At 41.8% G+C, this 18,201-nt stretch overlaps 1 protein-coding gene across 6 annotated transcripts in view; it reads right to left on the reverse strand.

The window, feature by feature from the left end:
- SYNE2 (spectrin repeat containing nuclear envelope protein 2) overlaps positions 1 to 18,201 on the reverse strand; it is a 201,830-nt gene that overhangs the window by 81,340 nt on the left and 102,289 nt on the right. For all 6 annotated transcript variants that reach the window (XM_054825951.1, XM_054825955.1, XM_054825950.1 and 3 more), the window contains exons 60-67: positions 17,085 to 17,270; positions 15,493 to 15,615; positions 13,435 to 13,617; positions 9,841 to 9,966; positions 7,294 to 7,488; positions 6,643 to 6,717; positions 5,529 to 5,648; positions 4,765 to 4,872 (exon numbers count right to left, since the gene is read on the reverse strand). In XM_054825951.1, the coding sequence (XP_054681926.1) occupies positions 4,765 to 4,872; positions 5,529 to 5,648; positions 6,643 to 6,717; positions 7,294 to 7,488; positions 9,841 to 9,966; positions 13,435 to 13,617; positions 15,493 to 15,615; positions 17,085 to 17,270 (1,116 nt within the window). The remainder of the gene's footprint in view (positions 1 to 4,764; positions 4,873 to 5,528; positions 5,649 to 6,642; positions 6,718 to 7,293; positions 7,489 to 9,840; positions 9,967 to 13,434; positions 13,618 to 15,492; positions 15,616 to 17,084; positions 17,271 to 18,201) is intronic.

The raw sequence follows: 18,201 nt of genomic DNA on the forward strand, positions 1-18,201 counted from the left end.
ACTTGTCACTGGTCACCACTTGGACATTGAGCCGTTGACTGCAACTCTGAGCGACCATCCAGCCAGTTCCTTATCCACCGAGTGGTCCATCCGTCAAATCCATGTCTCTCCAATTTAGAGACAAGGATGTCATGCGGGACAGTGTCAAATGCTTTGCACAAGTCCAGGTAGATGACATCAGTTGCTCTTCCCCTATCCACCAATGCTGTAACCCCATCATAGAAGGCCACCAAATTTGTCAGGCATGATTTGCCCTTAGTGAAGCCATGTTGGCTGTCACCAATCACCTCCTTATTTTCCATCTGCCTGAGCACAGTTTCCAGGAGATCTGCTCCATAAGCAACATCCGTAGCTCTTCCCTTGTCCACTGATGTAGTCACTCCATCATAGAAGGCCACTAGGTTGATGAGGCAGGACTTGCCCTTGGTGAAGCCATGCTGGCTGTCTTGAATCACCTCCCTGTCCTTCATGTGACTTAGCATAGCTTCTAGGAGGATCTGTTCCATGATATTCCCAGGCATAGAGGTGATGTTGACAGGTTGGTAGTTCCCAGGGTCCTCCTTTCTACCCTTTTTAAAAATGGGTGCAATGTTTCCCTTTTTCCAGTCACTGGGGAATTCACCTTACTGCCATGACTTTTCACATATCATGGAGAGTGGCTTGGCACTACACCAGCCAGTTCCCTCAGGACTCAGATGCATCTCGTCAGGTCCCATAAACTTATGTATGTTCAGGTTCCTCAGGTGGTCACAAACCTGATCTCTTACAATGGGAAGAACTTTACTTTCCCAGACCCTGTCTTTCAGCCCATCCACTCGAGAGGTGTGGGAAGAGAGGCTGCCAGCGAAGACTGAGGCAAAAAAGTTGCTGACTACCTCAGCCTTCTCGTCTGTTGTTACCAGTTTGCCAGTCTTGCTCATCAGAGAGGGTACACTTTCTTTGACCTTCCTTTTCTGGCTGACATAGCTATTGAAGCCCTTATTATTCTTTGCATCCCTTGTCAAGTTCAGTTCCAGCCGTGCCTTGGCCTTCCTGACCCCATCCCTACACAACCAGGCAGCGTCCCTGTACTCTTCTCAGGACACCCATCCCTGCTTCCACTGCCTGTACATTTCCTTCTTGCCCTTTAGTTTGACCAGCCAGTCTTGACTCAGGCATGCCGGTCTCTTGCCTTCCATGCCTGATTTCTTACACATGGGGATCGAGAGCTCCTGTGCTCCATGGAGAGTCCTGAAAGATCTGCCAGCTCTGTTCTGCTCCCTTGGCCCTGAAAGCAGCTTCCTGGGGGTTCTATTGAACACCTGGAGTTTGCTTTCCTAAAATTCAGGGTCCTGACTTCACTCTTTGCCTGACTCATATCCCTCAGGACGGCAAACTCCGCCAGTGTATGATCACTGCAGTATGGGCTGCCTCCAATCTTGACATCACCAATTAGCTCACTTGTGTTGGTGACCATCAGGTCCAGTATTGCATCCCCTCTGGTAGGGTTGTCTATTACCTGTCTTAAGAAGTTATCCTCAATGCATTCCAGGAGTCTCCTGGATTGGCTACAGCTCTCTGTGCTGCTTTTCCAGCAGATGTTGGGGTGGCTGAAGTTCCCCAGCAGGATGAGAGCCTGCAAGCGCGATGCCTACTGTAGCTGGAGTAAGAAGGCTTCATCAATAGGCTCTCCTTGATTGAGTGACCTGTAGTAGACACCAACCACAAGGTTCCCTTTGCTGCCTTGGTCTCTAGTTCTTACCCATAAGCTTTCAACCTGCTTGTGGCTGTTCTCCAGAAACGGCTCTTCACACTGTATCCATTTCTTGATGTAGAGGGCATCTACCCTCTGCCCCTCCTTCCTTGCTTGTCCCTTCTAAACAGCCTGTGTTGATAGCCTCACTTTAGTCATGGGATCTGTCCCATTGTGTTTCAATAATGGCAACTATGTCATAGCTTTCTAGCAGCAGGGTGGCTTCCAACTCCCCTTGTTTCCCCATGCTGCGTGCATTGGTGTAGAGGCACTCCAGCTGGGCTGTTGGCTGTGTCACCCTCTTAGAGGAACACCCATTTGTTCCTTTGAGATATTTCACTGATGTTTCCCTGTTGGCTCCTGTTACCTCTGGAGCCCCTGGCTCATCTAAGTAAGACTTCAAGTGTGCTCCAGTGTACCCAGCACACCTCAGAGCAACAGGCTGAGGGCCCTCGCTAGCCACCCCATCCCTCTAACCTTGGCATGTCATCCCACAGTTTGTCACAGGCAAGCCTGATTTTATCCCCCTCCCCCTTCAAGTCTAGTTTAAAGCTCTGTGCTCATGAGCAGGCAGGGCTCGTTGAAAGACCCTCTTCCCTCTTTGAGAAAGGTGGATCTCACCTGATGCCAGCAGCCCTGGTGCCATATAGGCCATTATCAAAAAAAACCCAAATTGTGGCAGTACACATGAGCCATGGAGCCATGTATTTATAGACTGGGTCCATCTGTTTCTTCCAATATTGCTGCTCACAACTGGAAGGATAGAGGAAAAAATAACGTGTGCTCCAGATTCCCTCACCAACCGTCCCAAGGCCCTGAAGTCTCTTTTGATTGCCCTTCAACTACGCGTTGCGGCTTCATCGCCACCCACATGGAAGAGCAATAATGGGTAATAGTCCAAGGCCCATATCAGGCTCGGAAGTTTCCAAGTGATGTCCTTAACCTGGGCTCCAGGGAGGCAGCAGACTTCCCTAAGATGAAAGTCTGTTTGGCATATTGGACCCTCTGTTCTCCTCAGAAGGGAGTCATCTACAACTATACCGTGTCTTTTCTTCCTTATTCACTAATTCTAATGTTTTTTCTGAATCCTAAATTGTGTTTTATGTGCTATAACTGAATTTGGAAGCAGGTGTGGTTGCATGGGAGGGACAACATGCCAGAGGGAAGAAATGGTATCATTTAACAATCACTAAGATAGTAGGAATTATTTAATTTTAGCACACAGTTAAGCTCTAAATGGATAACATAAATATAATCAACTTCATAAATCTCTACACATACACACGTCTAGGGAAAACAAATAAATTCACCATTTATAAACATAAATGTCTTCCTGTCTCCAAATAGTAATTGATCTTGTAAACAAATCATTTAACAAAATAAAATTTAAAAAAAAAAATCACTCCCTACAGGGAGTTGTGTAGCATATGGAAATGTCACAGAGTAGCAAAATACTGAAGTGGAAAAGATGTTGCAAGCAAAAAAGCTGTCTGGTATGGTTTGAGAAAGGAGGCTTTCTCTAAAACACCTGTCTGCTTGAGCAGAGAAGGACCCTGGCTCACAGTCTGACCACAGTGTCGCCATGTCTGGCTCAAGAAGCCGCTCCACTGAACTTTTCTATCACTGGGTGCAACAAGCTGTGGGTGCCCCTGAAGGCAAGATGCTGACAAAACACAGCGGTGGCACACAGAGGTGCCAGGAGGGCGTATGTTGTCTTGTAAGGCTCCTGGAAACACAAAAGGTTCAGCCAGAGGTTAATTCTCTTGAATACAGGTGTCTAAATTCCCATTATCCTCAACGGAGATTTGCTCAGTGCAGCCAGGGGTTCAGCTCAGCCTAACACAGACAAGTGGTGCGAACTCAGCTGAACTGTTTGCTGTGCTTGGTACTGCAGTGACTACATCTCCTGCAGCTCAAAAGGGAGCTTAGATATGTCCTGCACAGGCAGAGATCGACAGCATCGCAGCGTAGCAGAGAGAAAAATCACAGAGAGATCACACGTACAATTACATTATATATAATAGACTCACATGAGGCTATTTCTGTAATACCAATGGAGAATATATAGAATCATCATAGAATCTTAAGGTTGGACAAGACCTCTAAGATCATCAAGTTCAACCGTCGACCCAACATCACCACATCTACTAAACCATGTCCCAAAGTGCCGCGTCTACATGTTTTCTGAACACCTCTAGGGATGGTGACTCTACCACCTCGCTGGGCAGCCTGTTCCAATGCCTGACCACTCTTTTGGTGAAGAAATTTTTCCTAATATCTAATCTAAACCTCCCCTGATGCAACCTGAGACCATGACACAACTTGAGACCATATTGTGCTGCTGGCTGGGTTTGAATAATTTGCTATGTTTTTTTAACTATAAATTAAAGGTTAAGCATGATGGAAGGAGTCAGGGGGAATGGGAGACAAAGTGACCTGGGGGCCTGCTCCTGCCCCAGGCAATGACTGATTCTGTCTGTTTTCATGCTCTAAACCCAGGAAAAGCTGAGGCTGCTCTGCTGCCAGTTTGCTGCTCCTGGCCTTCCTGGAGCACTCATGTCTGCCTCTATACGCTCTTTTGTATATGACCTATAGGCTGCCACCCATTTCTCCCTTAGCCTGTGCATACTGTCCACAAAGCAGCGACATATAGGAGTGTCAATCTCCTTAAATTCTCCTTTAACTGCCACTTAAAAATCCCATAGTTGATGTATGTTTACATCACTTGAACCCCTCCGTTCATGCCTATAAGAATGCCAGCACCTTACTTCCTGAAAATACCCCCTTTTGTTCCCTAGCAAACTGCATTTTCAATGAGCAAATCAAAACGTATTTATTAAAGCAGCAATGTGAAAAGGCCCACAACATAGGGGTAGGTATCCTACCAACATAGATATCCTGCCATATCGTAAATACTGCAACAAACTCCAGTAGCATAACCACAATGAAACAGGGCCTCTGCCCACTAGGTAGGTTATACAATGAGCTCAGAAGTTCACCTTGTTCAGCCTACTTCAGGCCTTCAAACTCACCATAGCCTGGCTGCCGTCACCTGTTCCTGGGCCTTCAGTGCTCTGCAACGTTTGCATAGATGTTTCCTCACCATGTTTACTGTGTGATTGCATTATCTCATCAGCATCCTGTAGACAGAGAGGCAACAGTGGAAGCATTTCTATCATTATTGCCTTGTTGTGCTAGAGAAGCCTCAAAGGGCAGCAGCCACTCAACCTGTAGTGGTCCTGGTCCAAGAGTATTCACAGACAGAAGTTCTCTTACGTCTGTAACACTGATATACAGAAACTAACAACTGCAGCTATCACAACATTATTGAGACATCCATGAAGAACAGAGTAGAATGCCACCAAAATGGTAGCCGATTGGGTGTCTTACATGCTCATCTTCTCACGTACAAAGAGAACCTCTTCCACAAATCGTCCCCCAACAAAATGCACATTTTACAGCCTTTCCAGGAATTAGTGAAACAAATTGCTACTACCAAATGTGCTTTTCTATCTTTGGAGTTTTTGTCAGGCTAGAAGAAATTAATATAGAATCATAGATTCGTTTAGGTTGGAAAAGATCCTTAAGGTCGCTGAGTCCAACCAATATGTGCAACAGGAAAAGAGATTTTAAATGGGAAGATTTAGGGTGATATGGAGGATGTGAATAACGCCATCATGTCCTGCATTTCTACAGTTCTCTTGCTTTGCAAACTTCAGCAATACCTAGGACTTGTGCAGATCTTTTCCACAAAGATGATTTCCCATCCCCATGGAGATAAATCTGAGCGCGTTACCTGAATGATGCCGTCCGACAAGGTACCAGAAGACCAGGAGGTTGCACTGTCTTCCTTGTGCCTTTCATCGTCTCCTTCTGAAGGCCAAAAGCTTGCATCTTTCTCTGTTGCTGTACTTCCCTTTGAAAGCAGTACAGCTCAGCATTAGCTTGTGAACAGGAAGCTCAGATACTCCTTGAGGCAATGTAAATTACTGCAAACCTTTAGTAACACTTTGCTCTATTTCTGCCTTGTTTATCTATCTTTACTGTGTTGCCCAAATCCCATCTCTTCCCTTGCTCTATAGCTTGGCTCCAAGATGAATGGCAGTTGGATGACACTGAGGGTTTTCTCTAGAGACCTCAGAGTATCCTCATTTTTTTCACACTAATTAAAAAAAAAAACAAACCCCAAACCAAGAAACAATCTTTCTCCTGTCCTGTCCCCCAAGAAGTCCTGTATGTAAAGAAAACTGCACGTTCTGCACATTCCTGATTTCATTTGAATACATCTTGTTTAGTCCTTAGGCTGCAGGAGAGTGGATTTTTTTTCTTTTTCCAAAAGCTATTAACTTTATCATGAAACTTTACTCCCAGTTTTGCTCCTCTGCAGTTCACCTGGGCATTCAGACTCCTCAGACTCAGAGCAAGCTGTTGAGCAATATCTCCCAGTTTCTCCCACTCTCCCAGAAATCTCTCCTATCCTAACTTCATTCCCAATAGTCTGATCATGCCTTTTTTTTCTGAAGTTCAAGAATACAAATAATTTTGGTTGTTTCTTTTAAGTTTTAGCACTTCAGAGGTTCTATAATTCTGTCTGAACCCCACCCCCACATATAAACCCTGGCATTTAGGCCCATATTTTGCCACTAACTCTTCCATAAAGAGGTTATTACCGTATAAGCAATCCCACCAAAAGCAGGATCACACATCACAGAATGAGGTGCTGTGTAATACTGGTATTGTAATATTGGTAGGTTGGCTCAAGTACAGTTTCTTAGCATCCTGGAGTGATAAGAGATATTTCAATTTGTTCTGAAGTATTTTGGATTTACACATTCTTCATAATTTGTCCTGTACCCAAATCCTGTATCTTACATACACAGCTGTATATAGAAGATACATACTGAACTCACCTTGCTGTGGAAAGAACTGTCTTCTGACTCTTCATCTAAGGAAGGTAGAAGAAACATCATTCCTCTTTTTTTCAACTACAAAAATGCACAGAAAGAGACAGCCCAATTATTCATCACAAAAACAGTAAAAGCCTCTTCTCTTCTGCCTGTAAACCAAAGGGAAGTTACCACCCGGGGTCCACTTTTGGAGAAGCACTGAACAGCTGCCACCTTACATTAAAGTAATTGAAAGCTATAGGTACTATAAATTGGGACTTTTCCCTATGCTGTAACGTTTCAACATCACAGCTAAAATTGGGACAAATTTCATTTTGTTCCATGAAAACAATTTATCGAAAATCCCAGAACAACTGATTATCACAAAACTACGCATTGAGCATTTTGCTGTTGATTGCTTGATGCAAACTTCGTGTTGAATCTGCTCATGCTAAAAAATAACCAGAGGCACACCTCTCCTGCCTTCTCCTAGACATGCATCATACTCAGTCCTTCTGGGACCATTCGGAAGCACAAAGGGGAGGAGAAGTAGTATTGATTCACAGCTACAGGGGTGCTCCTCTCTCACATGCCACTGCTCCTGGAGGAAGGAGAGTTATTTACCTTCCCTCTTCGGCTCTCGGGTAAGTGATCACAACGTGGTGCTCCACTTACCTGCTGACCAGAAACATCAGTCCCAATCAAATCACTCTGTGTTAATACAGAGGCTGTGGGTTCATCTCCTGATTCAGGCACCTCTTGCTGTAAGCGCTGGCGAAGCTCAGACATTGAATTTTTCATCCCGGTAAGGATATCTTCCCTTCTTTGGCACAGCTTTATGATTTCTTCTTTTACAGCTTCCATTTCTCCCTAAGGAGCAACAACATCTGTAAGCCTCCATTTTTCTTACTTAACCAAACAGTAATGTAACAGATAATACCACTGATGCATCTTACTGAGACTGGGGCTATTTGCCCTTTTTCCTTTTTCTGGGCATTGGGACAGTTGCCCATTGCCACTGCAGGAGATGTCCAGACACATGCAGAACAGCAGCAACAGATTCAGCTCAGGACAGCACTTCCTGCCTGTAATGCAGAAGTTGGTAGTCTGGAAGGAAATTTGAAAGGCTGGACAACTAATTCTAACTAGGTCCTGCATCGCCATGGGAATATGAGTTTCCTTCAGGACAGAGGGAATGCAGCTGGGTGACATTACTCTGTGTGTCAGAGCAGGTGATGTTACTTCCAACTACCTTCTCTGGAAACCTGACACAAAACACTTGGGATAGCCTTGACTAGGGCAAAGACAGCAATAAAGGTGGCTCTGGGCTGAGTCTTCTTTGCTTAAGATGGCCTAAAAGAAGGAAACACAAACCATTCGGTGGGTTTTAGTGACATGGCTAGGGACAAAACTATCCCATGTCTTTGAATGTCATATTGGGAGCAATGGCCCCCAACAAAATACAAGGAAAATATTTAATGTTCTGCAGGGATTAAACAATAACCCAAGTAACTCTGCATTAATAAAGAGGGGAAAGAAATCTGTCTTGGTCTCCTCCCTGGCCATGACTATTGCTCTTGCCGGTGTTTTGCCCTGAGAGCTTACTGCTAGTGCCTTTCTTTACCATCCAGTTTCCAGGTGAGCAAAAAAAGTGCAACAAATAGCAGAGTAAGACAGGGCAACGAATAAAATGCCCCACTCACTTCATTACTGAAAGTGCTAAAGCTCTTTGAAGCATTGTTGCTTGTTCGGAAAATTGAAACGTGGTTATATATCCCATTGCACGCTGGGCTCAGTCCATCAGAGCAAGCTTTGATGCTAGGCTTGAAATAATAACAGCACTGATTCCACACCATGCTCTCTAATGGCGTGAATAATGCTATGCAAGTAATAACCTGTGACAGATGAAAGCAATAAGACTGCTGGTTCTCTCTTGACTACAGCTTCTTCTAACACCAGTGTGGCTGCCTGATGGCAAAGGTGGAGGCAGGAACTCCACTCAGAAAAGGATGTTTTTTCCTTTTGTACACTCAAAACTACAAGGTAAAATCTTCCAAAGGTAGAGGAAAGAAAAAGTCATTGGAATGAAGAAACAGCCATCCAGGATAATTTGGCATATGTTTATAAATGTCCACTAAGAACAGGATTTCTATTTGTTTCATTGCAGGAGGAGACTTTACAGCATACATTTATCAGCTACTGCTTTCCAAACTTAACTAGCCAAAAACCTCCTCAGAAACCAAATCTTTATTAACATTGCTTCTTCATCTGAAGCCCCTCAATAAGATGGGCAATTCCATTACCCACTTCTATTCACCAAATGCTACAATTATGAAGCAGGTTTTCTTCTAAAACAGAAAGTCCTACACTCAAAGACAAAAACAAGTAAGAATCAGGAAATGAGTCATGCTTAGTACTAGCATCAAGCCTCCAACATCCAACCACCTGAAAACAGAGCAGCTCTGTACTTCGGAGCCTACCAAGTTATTAGGCAAGTACAATGTATGTGTATTAACTTTATTGCGACTGACTGCAAAATGCTGAGCATTTCAGAGGCACTTTACAAACAGTTATTACACTTAGTCATTTCCTGACTTCTGCAGTGCTGTCCTTAGAACACATCTTATTTTTGCATTAAATAATCAATTAATCCATTACAGAAAGCAGTCAGCTGCAGGGAGAAAAGCAATGCATGTTTATCAGTTGATGAAAACACAGTGTGGCAGCGAGGATGAGGAAAGGAGTCTAAAGAATCTAATCCTAACCAGAATCACCCCAAGTACCATTGCACGGTCAGTAATCAGAAATGGACTCAGTTCTCTCCTGATGCACTATCCCAAGCTGCTGCCTCAGCAACATTAGCAGGCTGCTGGGCACAGGCAAGCTATCAGCGCTGCATATTGTTTCACCAAAACAGCTGTCAGCTGTCATGAAAACAGCACTCTAAATTTTCCTTAGAAGTTGATAAAGGTACAAATGATACATCAAAGTCAGTAAGGAGTATACTATGAAAGATACACCCAACTTGCAAACTAATATTAATTGTAATATCTCTTTGCATGTGTCAACTTACGTATGCATAGTCACGCTATGGTATTCAATTGCCTGCTTGCCTGTGGTGACAAGGGGAAGCACACCACTATTTCTCAGTGCTTTGCAGCGTCATGATTAGTGTTAGTCAGGACAAGTAACAGACATGAGAGAGAAAACAATGAAACCCACCTCTGGACAATGAGTCTTCTGAGCCAGTGGTTGACCTTCATGTGATATTTCAACCAAGTGGTTCTTTAAGAATTGTTTCAACTTTTCAATTTCTTGTTCACATTCTTCTGTTTTCTTTAGAGCTTCCTGTGAAATAGTAATCCTCATAAATCATTTTGAATGAAGTAGTACAGAAAGAAACTAATCAGTAATGCAACAAACGTACCGAAGCCTCCTTTGCATCCATCTGTAGCTAAATGTAAAAGAAACTGTGTTTGTTCTGACAACTTTGCACAATCCTATCCTCACGAAGTTTATTATTCACTTGCTAAAGACAAACAAACTGCTCTATCCATAAGTCAAAGTGTGGTGGGGTATTCTGTCTAGGAGCACATCTTTGCTTACTCCAGACTAGAGCTATGAGTTTGGCTATAAAATGAAAATGGAGCATATTTAATCACATTCACTATAATTTAGAACAGGTTGAAGATCAAAAAAAAAAAAAAAGAGAGAAATTACAGTGTTTCATATCAAGTCAGAAAGCCTACCTGGTTTTTATTGGTGCTCAGGTCTTTACTGCCAGCTAGCTTTGCACTGACCAAAGATGAACTGTGCTGTACACCAGGCAGACGCTGCAGCTCAGAGGATAAGCCTCTAAGACAATTTGAATACTTCCTATAAAAATGATAAGTATTTCCACTTTGTGTGAGCTTCCTCTTTCCTTATAGGAAAAGGTATTATATGTTATAAACAGCCAAATTCACTTTTACTCATTAGACAGTGATAGCAAAATCTCATCAAACCCCATGCTTTGCTGTTTGGGCAGAAATCTGCAATCTCCCCACATGCATTGTTTATGTTTGTCAGCCACAACCTGTCATGATTTCATGATATTTTTCCCACTTAAAAAAAAAAAAAAAGCGCCAAATTGAGAGGAAGATATTTAATTGTGTCCTACAATCTTAATGTCATAGCTAAACAATCAGAGGAGGGGAAGAAAAAGAGTAGGTCTTCTCCTGCTCAGTTTTAATGAAAAACTAGAAGTCCCCCTAAAAGGGAGATTCTCTTACCCATACCTTCACTTCCACATGATAGGAATAAGTAAATTTCCTTGACTAACTAAAGAATATGAATATTTTGTATACAGACTTCAATGTCTTCTGTCACAGGCCAATATGTGACTATAGCCACTTGCCTGAAGATAACTCAGCTGTTCCCTGCCTTCCACTGAGGGGCAAAAAAAAAATCTTATTTTATCCTTTTCCTAATGTAAGATAAATCATGCCCTACCTGTGGGACTGAGTCTCTCCCTAGAAGTGTTGCTTCTCTTCTGAGTTATTTCCTGCTTAACGTTTGCTCTTTACTTTTCATATTGTGGTAATGCTAGAAGACTTACCCATGGAAAAGGCCCACCTGCCATAGTGTAAGTGTAGGCAGGCATTGTATTTGTAATGGACGAGCTTACTAAAAATAAGCACAGTAAATCATCAAATATGCAAATACTGCTGCTCTCTTGCACAGAAAACCAGTAGAAGCAGCTGTGGCTTCCAGCTCCTCTTCCTGATGACGCTATTTAGGTAGCGATAGGTGTAGTGCTTGACAGGCCATAATAAAAAACAGAGGGCAACATTCAACACAGATCTGAGTCACCTAAAATCTTGCCCCAAAGCATTTACACTATTACAGGTTTTGTTTCTGTTATACTTTTTCAGGTGTTACAAAAGTTATTAGTGCAATATCCTATTGCATCACTGATAGCAAAATATGGGCAAATGCATCCAAACACTAAAATTTCAGAACTGATTCTCAGGAAAAAAAATAATTTTATATGTATTTGTACAGGAAGCTTGCCTCTCATTTGCTTTCCTATCTATCAGGATACTTACTGCCTTTCTAATGCAGCACTCAAAATGCCATCCTGTAATAGCTTTATCCTTTGTTATGTCTTAGCTGGTGCTAGACTTGTATTGTAGTACTGCTGCTTTCAACCCATTCAAAAGGACTGGAAAATATTTTTTTTTTTTTGCACAGTTTGATATCCTAGCTGCCAAGAATTGCAATTTTTCCGATCTGTTTTCTCACAAAGAAATTTCACTCAGCTACAGATTGCTGGATGCCTATAAGACAAAGGCAAATGCTGAGCAAAAAGAGGTTACAGCTGTTTCAAAAAGGAGAAAGTCTAAACCTTGACCTAATGCTCCACAGAAACCAGTTAGAAGTCTCATGATAACACTTTATAATTGCAAAGCACTCTGTTTCTGATGGTTTCTAAGTGTTTTGAACATTCTCGAGTATTTCATCTGATAACTCTCTGAAAAAGGTACATTTTACCACATCCATTTTTCAGGCATAAGAAATTATATGCACTGAAAAAAACCATAATGGGGATCATACGGATCTCACATAGTCATTGCTTTTTTCTGAACTCCAAGCATGCATTAATCATGTACCATGTTTGAGTTTTTCTCTTGGTGTCGTGCTCTTAATTTCACAAACTGAAAATCAAAGATGGACATGCATGCTTTAGCTGCCACTTTTGTCTGCCTGGCCTCCGAAATGCCCAGTAAGAAGTCAGATGTTCTAAAGCATTCTGCTTTACTGTAAGAGGTTTGGAAAACCAAATCAGCAAACTCTATCATTTTTCTAGGTGCTGCTATCATCCTGCTGAGAAATGGATGGATCACATGAGAATTTTCACACCTCTGCTGATGTGGGAACATGCATAACCAAACTCCAGATTGCCTCCAAGTATACCTACCCTGGACAATGGAGCGTGATGCATATATCCCTGAATTAAAACCTCCCAGAGCTGGTACAACCACATCACTCAGTGAAGTGCTGCAGAGTACTGCTTCAGGTTTGGAGCCAGCATAGCTCTTTCATAACCCTTACTGCCCACGAGTTAGTGCTTGCTGACCCCCCAGCACTGCCTTCTCCTAACAGCTGTGTGTCACACCGATGCTGTTACATCATTTCTGTTACCAAACCTGGTCTGGCCAACAGCATCTCCAAGCTCCCTGTCACATCTTCACTTACACAGACACGTCCTTGCATGAGACCTTCTGAGGGCAGGAGATGGCCTGCCTAAAAACAATGAATTGACCAAGTGACAGCGGTAGAAAACGGTCACTTTCCTGGCTCACTGATTTGGGAAGATCATCTTCAGTAAAAGGCCTTCTGCTATTAATTGTCAGCAATTTCTATCTAATGGCTGTCAACAAAGAATTTTCACATTCACAATAAGCTTAAGGACTTGAACGTTGCAGATGTGAGCACCTGCATCTAACACTGGACTTCAATCATCAGTTGTGCAAACCTGAGTCATAAGACACTAGGGCCTTCATTTCTTCTACAATATGCTAAAACGTATGGTTTCAGTTGTGACTGAATTGGAAAACTGAAAGGAATTTTAAGACTATCCAGTGTGCCTTGTTGTAGTAACAAATTACACAAGGAAAAAAAAACCCAGAACAAAAAAAAATTCCCCAAACCATTACAGAGAAGACATAGTAGATGTACTATATGTCTGTAGATCCAATATTGTCTAGTGATCAAAATTATTATAAAATAAAGGTGGTTTAGGTGACAGTAAAAAAAAAATAAATGATCAATTACCTCCAATAGGTCATTTTGTTCCTTAGTAATTTTTTCTAATTTCTTCAATTCTCTCAAGAGTTGTCTTGCTCTTTGGAAGACTGAGAAAGGTTGCATTTTCACCCCTGGTAGCTGAAGTGCTTCTTCGTAGGACAGTATATGAACAATGGTCTTCTGCATGGGACCAACATGGTCAAGTATAACCTATGAGGATACAGGATAGATGATGGACATGATACTGAGTTGGAAAAATCAAGACTGAAAATTTATACTACTGTCACGATGTGCAAAAGTTCTCTTTGGTGAGTTTCCCATTTAAGAAGGAGAATATTTTAATCTTGGAACAAATAAGTGGAAATCAACGGTGAAGTTATCTACAGCAAAAGGAAGATACAACTTACATTTGCAATTCTGCTTTTTCTGTACATAAAGTTTGCACAGTGACAAAAAAAGGGTCACATTCAGATTAATTACTATTTCTAAGTATGTCATTTCAAAGTAGTGCATCTTTGGCAGTGAAGACAGTTAAAAAACTGGTGCAAACCCTTTGATGTCACTCTAGCCAATTCTGGTTTTTCTTTTTTGTGCTGCAAACCAGCCATGCAACGTCCTATGTTAAAGTTAGCCATTTTATGACGGTCCTATAAACTGTCTTATCAACATAGTTGAGATAATGAACTGGGATGGAAGCCAGGACAAACCTCTGAAGGTGGCTTTCCTGTCAAAAACAGCATTTCAACTCATGACTCCCCGAGCAGATGAACAGTTTACAATCACTTTTATCGATTTTGGATGAACAAAAATGTGCATTTTCATACCACAATACATGTTTTATGGAAGACTCAGTGATCAGCTTAGGAAAGACAGAATGGCAATACCAACTCACAGTTTCTTGGTTCTCCTAAAGAAATACGAAATCCTACTGAGATTTCATTCAGCTGGGAACATCAGAAAAAAAATAATACAAACCACCTCTGCGTCTTTTAATTACTAACATTTTTGTTAGATTCCCTCTCAAGTTTTCATTTTTAAAGGCCCTAGTTGAAATAGAAATGCTTAGTCTCTCATTCATAAGCAGCCTGTATCAGGAATTTTTTGTAATTAGCGTACTATCCAGGCTTCAGTTTAAAATAAGGAAGTGAATATTATTTTCCAGAAGAAATATTACTTTAGTTTTTCCATATAAAGTAGCCATTACAAAATTGTTTTCTGGATAACACAGCTATCAGAGGTATGATGACATTTTTATCCCTCCCCTGAAACTGAACCCATGTGTTTTGCATTTCAGTCAGCTAACAATGTGGACTGCATTTGGTATAAAAGGAAAGATACCATAATGCTTTGCTTCACTTCACTCAAGTAGAGAAAGGAAAATCATCTGGCCAAGGTATCTTTGCAGTGAAGTCCCTGCATGAGGAAATGGTTTTATGGTAAGTCACTCCAGCCTATGTTTCCAGAAACATCTGCTAAATTTTGCCTCCATTTTTGGAAAAATAGGGCCTGATTTTCAGACTTTCAGATTACTTACTGTTTGATGCTAAGTAGAGTGATACGCAGCAAGTGTCTCTGAAAGTCAGGCCATAAACTGTGCTTCTTGAAGGCATCTCACAACAGTCTCACCTTAGCATTTCCACTGAGCAGCTGTCTTGGACCATGCAAACTGGATTCCTTTCAAATGAAACTAAAGTAGAAAATAGTCTCCAGAAGAGCCTCTGAAGACACCCAGCCACTACCAGATGTTCGTTCTACAGGATCAGTCCAAGGTAAGCCCCCAAGACACATACAACACAGATATCAGGTCCTCTGCACCAACTGTTTTGCCCTGCCAATGTGGTCCTCTTGGATTGCATTGCTTGCTACTGTAGAAATGTGTAGCCAAAATCATGACTGAAGTAACACTTTCAATCTTCGACCCAAGAGTCAGAATTTGTGTGGTACGAACGTTTCAAAGTCATATACTAAAAACTTGTTCATGGCAGTTTGCAGTCACAAAACAGCCTTATGCTTGTGAAAGCATATTTATGCCGACTTATGCATAAATATATAGGGAAAAAAGCCTGTATAGGAGTTTTCACAGACCTGTCCATGTTTAAGTTGGTCTTTAAGGGAAAATTCTAACAGATCTTCTGATGACAGGATTGTCTTCATTTTGGCAATGTCCTTCTCAAACACTTTCACATGAGATTCGATGGCATCCAATTCCTAGATTTTGGGAACAAAGAGAGTATTTGTAGATAGTACAAACAGCAAAGCCAGCTTGCATTTCTGCCTTTCATTTAAATTTGAAAAAAACAAATACTGAAAAACAAGTGCAGCGTATGCAGGATATGTTAATGGCTGCTACCAATCAAAAGGCTAGTTATTATAAATTACATATCATCATAACTTCTGGAGGAATTAAGTATCTAAGGTCTCCTGGTCTGTTTTAAACCCTGAATACAAAATTGAAATATCCTTGAAAAGTCACATTATAAATTATCAGTAGAGACAAGACACTTTTCCAGTGGTGATAGTTATCTGCATAGGAAACCGCTCTAATTACACTGTTGCAGCTTCTTCTATGAAGAGTCTTATGTCAGATGAAAAATGGATCCACATACAGTACAGATGTTTGTGAACTCTCATGAAGACAGAGTCACAGAATAAATTAGGTTGGAAGGGACCTTGGGAGATCTTTGGTGCCTGTCAGAGCAGGTCGTTTGGGGCCTGATCCTGTTGAGATTTGGGTATCTCCTGTGATGGGGATTTTACCCCCTGCTTTTGGCCCCGATCTAGCGTTTGACCAATCTCACAGCAAAAAAAAAAAAAAAAATTCCTCCTGATATGTAGATGGAATTTCCTTTGTTATAATTTGGGTCTGTTGCTGCTCATCTTTTCTCTGCACACCTCAAGAAGAGCCTGGCTCTATCTTGTCTATAGTCTCCCATGATGTGGCAGTAGACAGTAACAATTCCCACCTCTCCCACCCCCAAGCTGTCTCTTCTCCAGGCTGACCCAAGTTTGTCAGCCTTTCCTCCTCCATCTTGTGCTACAGCCTCCTGACCACCTTGGTGTCCTTCCTGGACTCGCTCCAGGTATGTCTATGTCTTTTTTACACTGGGAAACCTAAAACTGGGCACAACTCCCATGGACCTCCTGGCTACACTTCGGCTCAGGCAGCCCAGGATGCTGTTGGCCTTCTTGTTGTGAGGCCGTGCTGCTATGTCATGATCAACTTGTCCACCAGGACCACCAGCCCTTTCAACAAAGCTGCTTTCCAGCTGGTTGGCCCCCAGCCTGTGTTGGTATTTGGACATGTTCCCTCCTGGGTGCAGGACTTCGCATTTGCCTCTGTTGAACTTCATGAGGTTTCTGTCAGCCCATTTCTCTAGCCTGTCCAGGTGGCTCTGAATAGGAATCCTGCCCTCCAGCAAGATAAGCCCTTCTAATTTGCCAGTCTGCAAGCCTTGTATTTCTCCTCCTAAACAAGGAGTTTCATCAATACTCCTGAACTTTACAACTTGATTAGATACCAAACACCTTCTGATGGTTTGTTTCCAAACAATTAATTTCCTCACTTGGCACACCTACTAAAACCAGCACACCTTTTTTCTATGCAGGCAACTTAAGCTGTACTTCATACCATATGATGAAGATCTGATAAAAGGCACTTATAGATTACCCAAACTTACATCAGCCACATGCTGGATCTGTGGAAGAATCTCTGCTATCTCATGCTGTAAAGTTGCTACTTGATCATCTATTTCATTTAGCTGCTGCATTACATTGTCTGTTTCAAAGACTGGTGTTAGCTCCTCCAGCTCCAAGTAAACACTGTGTAGAAGATTTTGCTTTTGCTCCGAGTCTTCCAAAGCCATCTGGAGACAAAACAAGAGCTTAATTTGGTCCACCAATGGTGAAGATGAAAGTTTCACAGAGATATCAGACAACAGATGTAACAAAATGCTCCAAAAAATATCTGGCCAGTTGTGCACGATGGGAAGATTCTTCTCATCTCCCGCAGCTAACTGGATGAGCTTTTGGATTAATTGCAGCAAATGTCTTCATGAATAACAGTGAGGGTTGCAAGAAATGCATGTGATCCACTGAAGGAAAGGACTGAATGCATGTCTCAACTCTAATGCAAGCCCTGGGTGCACTTCCAAGTCCACTAGTTTCCCAGCCCAGAAGACATAAAACACTCCAAACCACAAACACAGGAGACAATAAGCTTTTGTCACAAAAATGTTCACAGATTTTGGAAATCACAATCTGCCCATTATGGCTACCTGCTCTACAGTCAGCTACTTCTTGTAAGGATTTCTTAGTAGTTTTAATATACAAATCTATGTTCAGAGCACCAACTTTCTCTCTTGGCCTAAGGCAAGGAGTAGACATATAGAAAACTCAAATTTCAAACACGAAATTGCCAGAAATTCTCTTGGCACTTGCCTGACCCTGATCTTCCCTGTAATACTACAAATATTTGATTCTTGAAATTACCAATCAGAATTACCTTCAAGATACAGTGAGAACTGCCTTCCAAATCACAATTCACTTCAAAGTTTCCATCTAACACACAGACATCAAAATACCACTTTGTCCCTTTTGGATCACGCACACACAATACAGAAAGAACAATAAATATTCAGGCAGTAAAAATTATTATAGCCACACAGTAGGGTAACAGAAGACAATCACACATTTTTGGAAGATATATATCCTACAGTTCAGCACTTTCACAAGATAGATATGTCTAACACCGAAAAGTATCTATCTATATTTCATGAGTGTCAACTATAACTATTT

Source organism: Grus americana, chromosome 5 (assembly GCF_028858705.1).
Source record: "Grus americana isolate bGruAme1 chromosome 5, bGruAme1.mat, whole genome shotgun sequence".
NCBI classification, from domain to species: Eukaryota; Metazoa; Chordata; class Aves; order Gruiformes; family Gruidae; genus Grus; species Grus americana.